The sequence below is a fragment of the Euleptes europaea genome, chromosome 4 (assembly GCF_029931775.1).
Source record: "Euleptes europaea isolate rEulEur1 chromosome 4, rEulEur1.hap1, whole genome shotgun sequence".
Classification (NCBI taxonomy): Eukaryota; Metazoa; Chordata; class Lepidosauria; order Squamata; family Sphaerodactylidae; genus Euleptes; species Euleptes europaea.
In genome coordinates, this window is record NC_079315.1 from 10,249,668 (window position 1) to 10,254,903 (window position 5,236).

Consider the following 5,236-nt stretch of genomic DNA (forward strand, 5'->3'; position numbering starts at 1 on the left):
CCAACGAAAAACGCCGTAGAATCGGCACCATTCTTCAAGCAGAGATTCTTCTCTACTCTTTTTGTTTGTTGCCACAGCTTGAAGAAAATGGTTAAGGCTTCTCAGGGAGAAAAAAAACCCAAAACAATAAAGTCCCCTGCTACAATCTTGCACACCGTCTAATGCTGAAATCCCACTGTCTTCAGTGGGATTGGAGATTAGCCAAGTGCAGGATCGTAGTTCCATGGTCACACTAGCCACCATGAAATGAACAGCTGCAGGGGAGCTTCAGGAGACAGGGACGCAACCAAGCAGCTTGTCTTATCCAACACTTTCAACATTCAGTTTCAAGAACTCAGGCACAAAATTAAGCAGGGAGACGTTACAGGACACAACATTTATCCAGTTAGATGCCAACACAATCGTTTTTCTTCTAGCAAGGAGGGAGGAAGCTAAATTGTGGTTTATCCAAGAACTCTTCAAATTGCAGACTTAGGGGTATTCTTCTGTAAAGGAACGACCTAGAAGGCATTACAGGAAGTTTGAGTTAGTTACAAGGCAACCAGGTGGAGTAAGACTGGCCACAGGTATCTGGAACGTAGTAGCTGCTGAAATTTGCATCGCTTACGTACGGAGCAGGTTGGTAGTAGCAAGTGACATTAGTAGCGCTAGGGATGATGTTTTGCTCGACCAGAACTCTGAGCGCCAGGAGGGAAATCAGGTTCAGCGTCTGCCTGCGCTCGTGTCCCATGAGGCACACCGTACTCTCGTTCACCACCCGGCGCAAGGTCATGAGGTAGTCGTATTTGGTACGGTCTTCTTCAGCAAAGTGGTTCTGGAGATACCGCTCCAACTTGAGTTGCTGCTCCAGGATATCCGGGAAGTCTATGAAGAACCTGGAACACATGTAGCGCTCTAGGCTTTTGATCTCCTGCCTGTCCATGGGTTGGAAATTCCTCACGAGGAGATTGCTGTACTTCAGGAGGCCTCCTCCTCGGATCTCCTCAGGGTTCTTGGTAGCTATCAATCTGTTCTGGAGATGGTCAAAAGCAGTCCCATAGTCACCGTACACACTCTCTCCAATCACAGTTGGATGGAAATGCTCAGACATCGGGTTTTCTGAGCAGCTATAGTACAAGAGCAGCGAATCTAGTATTATCTGGAAGGAATCCACACTGAACTCAAACTGCCGCCTTATACGGTCCACAAACTTCAGTTCCACGTTCCTACCATGGTTATTGGAGAGGGAGATCAAGCTCCATCGGTCCGCTTCCGTGTACACCTTCATCAGCTTTTGAATGTAGGCTTCCTTAAGTGTCATGGGGCTAATTTTCAGTTTGCTCACCCCTTCAGGCAAGAAGTTCAAAAGGGACTGCAGAACCACATCTCGGACTAACTGGAACTCCCCCTCGCTCGCGAGGGTCACTCGAAAGACAAGGTCCAGATCCTTACAGCCTAGGCCGTTGTCTTTGACCAAAACTTGACCGGCTGCTGACCCATTCAGACGGACGTCACGCACCTGAATGTTGGCTTCTTCCAGCCTGCCGCGGACGGTTTGGACAATGTCCTTCAAGGTTACCTTCAGAGTCGGGAAATTGCCTCGCCCGTGGATCGGTACCACCTCCGACAGGATCGCGTGCAGGCGACTGACTTGGTCCCAGCTTAGCACACTGCAGGATGCGCTGTCGGCTTTATGCTTGTTATCAGCCATGGCAGAGTACGATGTTCAAAACAACTACAGGGAGGGAGGGAAAAACATTTGAATCAGACTGCGCAGCGGAAGCAAGAGGACATATGACAATAATTATTCAAAGGGGAGATTCTGCACTAACGGTTTGGGGAAGCCCTAGTGGATGTCAAAGCTGTGTCAAAGGCCTGGGAATCTTTCCCTTGTTCTGGTCTTTGCAGGACTGTCCATCGCCAGGGTCAACAACCTCCAGGTGGGGGCCTGGTGGGGTTGCCAGGTCCCTCTTCACTACCGGTGGGAGGTTTCTGGGGCAGAGCCTAAGGAGGGGAGGGACTTCAATGCCATAGAGTCCAATTGGCAAAGCAGCCATTTTCTCCAGGTGAACTGATCTCTATCGGCTGGAGACCAGTTGTAATAGCAGGAGATCTCCAGCCAGTACCTGGAGGTTGGCAACCCTAGGGTTTGGAGATCTCCTGGGATTGCAACTGATCTACAGAGGACTGATCAGTTCACCGGAAATAACTGCTCTGGAGGGAGCACTCCATGGGATTATACCCTGCTGAGGTCCCTCCCCAAACCCTTCCCTGTCCCATCTCTTCCCCCAAATTCTTTAGGAATTCCCCAACCCAGAGTCAGCAACCCTAGGCAAAAGCCCTTAATAGCAGAGATTCTTCCTGAAAACCGTAGTTAAGTAATTTCCTCATGTTTGCACAGTGAACGCGAACAATTCATTCATTTTATCAGCAGTCTCCCTATCTTCATTTTAGCAATCCTTTCATCCCTTTGGACCCCCCCCCCACCTCCCTAGCCAGTTTTCCATTCCTGATGCATTTAAAGGATTTTTAAACGTTTTCTGAATTCATCCCCACAACTTGTATATGCTTTTCGAGAGCCTCCTTATTTGGGAAAGACGGGCACTTCTGAAAAGAGCCCTTTTGCCTTTCATGACTTCCACAACTTTGTTGTGGTAAGGCACTAATTCACAGGAAGGAAGATTTGGGAAAACCAAATGTGGGGGGGACAGGGGGAACAGTCACAAAGCAGATCAAAAAGACCCCCACCTGGAATCATAACATGGCACATCTGGAAAGAGTGAAAAAAGCAGCGCAGAGTTGGAGACCAACCCCACAGTTCGGCACGTAGTCAAAGAGAACAGACAGATTCAAGCAGCAGTGCCCCTGAATAGAGGTATAGGTAGAGTTGCCAACTGCCAGGTAGTAGCAGGAGATCTTCTGCTATTTCAACTGATCTCCAGCCGATAGAGATCAGTTCACCTGGAGAAAATGGCCACTTTGGCAATTGGACTCTATGGCACTGAAGTCCCTCCCCGCCCCAAACCCCGTCCTCCTCAGGCTCCGCCCAAAAAAACCACCCGCAGGTAGCGAAGAGGCACCTGGCAACCCTAGGTATAGGGTTCTAAAACCTTGGTCCTGGCTCCTAAAACCTTTTAAAACTGTGTCTTGGAAGGGCGTCACATAGAATTTCCAGGTGCCTCTTGGCCACGAGCAGGAGGTTTTAGGAGCGGGGCCTGAGGAGGTTGGGGTTTGGGAAGGGGAGGGATTTCAATGCCATAGAGTCCAATGGCCAAAGCGGCCATTTTCTCCAGGGGAGCAGATCTCTATCGGCTGGGGATCAGTTGTCATAGCAGGAGATCTCCAGCAAGTACCTGGAGGTTGGCAACCCTAGCTTCACAAGAAGTAGGGAGCTAGAGAGCCAATGGCCCCCTGTAATTCAAATACTCCTTCAATGCCACTGCTCCCCTCGCTGAGGCAGAAAGCAAAATGACTGGGGATTCCTTCCCACCAAAGAAGAAACTGGAACCATGTCCTGCCTCCAGACACATGAAGCTGCCTTATACTGAATCAGACCTTTGGTCCATCCAAGTCAAGTATTGTCTACCCAGACCGGCAGCGGCTCTCCAGGTTTTCCTTTCACATCACCTTACTTGCCTGGTCCCTTCAACTGGAGATGCCGGGGATTGAACTTGGGACCTTCTGCATGCCAAGCAGATGCTCTAGCACTGAGCCACGGCCCCTCCCAATGGAAGCACCCAGTCAGGCCCTCCCTCAGAGAGTGTGTTCCCTGCCAGGTGACTGCTGCATAAGGGCTAACGGATGCTAGACAGATTTCGTCTTTTGCAAAGGAGGAGAGTGTATCTCTTCCTCTCCTGCTCATTTATTGCCTCTGAAATGACTCTAAAACCATCCAGACAGGGTCGCCAGCTCCAGGTTGGGAAATACCTGGAGATTTTTGGGGCGGAGCCTGAGGAGGGCGAGGTTTGGGCAGGGAAGGGGCTTCAATGCCATAGAGTCCAATTGCCAAAGCTGCCATTTTCTCCAGGGGAACTGATCTCTATTGGCTGGAGATCCGTTGTAATAGCAGGAGATCTCCAACTAGTACCTGGAGGTTGGCAACCCTAAGCCGAGAATTTGCTTGACACACATTCTGTAGCTGGTTGAAACGGCCTCAGACTCATCAAGAAACTAAATTCTTAATTAGAACTATCTCCTGCCTTCTGAAATCTGCATTAACAGGTTTCTTTCACAGGTCTAAAATTTATGTATCCATTTCTCATGACCGGTACTGAGATGGGACAGAAGAAAACCAGGAGCGCAGAACGTTTCTGGTACAAAACGTTTTCAGAAGTTATTAAAATATACAGATGCATCCTGTTATTTATGTGTCACACAAAACTACAGAGAAATGGACGGTTAAGAAAAAAACCTTTGTGGAATCGATTCATACAGTTTGTTCCAACACAAATAATAGTGCCCACGTCTGCTGAAATAAAGCAGTATCACATTTCCTTGCATTTAATTGTGCTTGTTAGTTTATATCCCAGTTTTCAGAGACTTTAGAGAATATGATCAAGTCTTATGTTTGGAGTCTGCATCCATTCTAGGCTATTTTCTTTTGCGCCTTGCAATTTAAACACCCCAAGAAACTGTTCAAAAGCTACTGCAGTGGGTAGATGCTTCTACCATGCCATTTACTAGCAAAAGTCTCCCCCTTCTCCCCATTATGTTCATCATCCAAGAAAGCGATCCACAAAATCCCAAAGCTAGCTCACAACTGTTAAGCCCAACTAGTTCTAAAAGGAATTTTGCGACCACTTAAATCCCTTCTGTATCAATACAGCTGCACCAACAGAAATTCAAGATCATCCTCCCCCCTACAAAAAAAAGTACTACGTTGCATGGGGAATTGATACCAGCTTTTCTCAAGTAGGTTTGAGATGGGCAGTGTAGAGTTGGCAACTCTACCTGCCATTAATACCACTTCCCCCAAAGCAATTCCCTGTCAGCCCAACCCAACCCATAGCGCATTCTATTGTACTTCTAAAGCCATGTTAGTCTATGGCACCAAGACACCTGTCTTCCAGGCACCATAAATGGTATTTGCTTTAGCTTCTGTGAGCAAGAGCCCGTTTTATATGCCTGCAGACGTACTCTTGAGCCCCAAGAGAAAAGGCAGGATATAAATTACAATAAATTAAGTTTTGCAAATTGTGAGCTGTCCCCATGGCAAGGTGACTTTCTAGTTACCACGGTGGAGCTGTGTAATGGGAAC

General features: G+C 48.0%; 1 protein-coding gene across 1 annotated transcript; it reads right to left on the reverse strand.

Annotated features, from left to right (window-relative positions):
- Window positions 1-526: 526 nt before the first annotated feature.
- Window positions 527-1,706, reverse strand: TENT5C (terminal nucleotidyltransferase 5C). The gene has a single exon (XM_056848291.1). It carries the CDS (start codon window positions 1,688-1,690, stop codon window positions 527-529), a length of 1,164 nt encoding a protein of 387 aa, XP_056704269.1. The 5' UTR covers window positions 1,691-1,706.
- Window positions 1,707-5,236: the final 3,530 nt, after the last annotated feature.

Coding starts and splice junctions, on each gene's coding strand:
- TENT5C (XM_056848291.1), bottom strand. CDS start 1,690: ATGGCTGATAACAAGCATAAAGCCGACAGCGCATCCTGCAGTGTGCTA.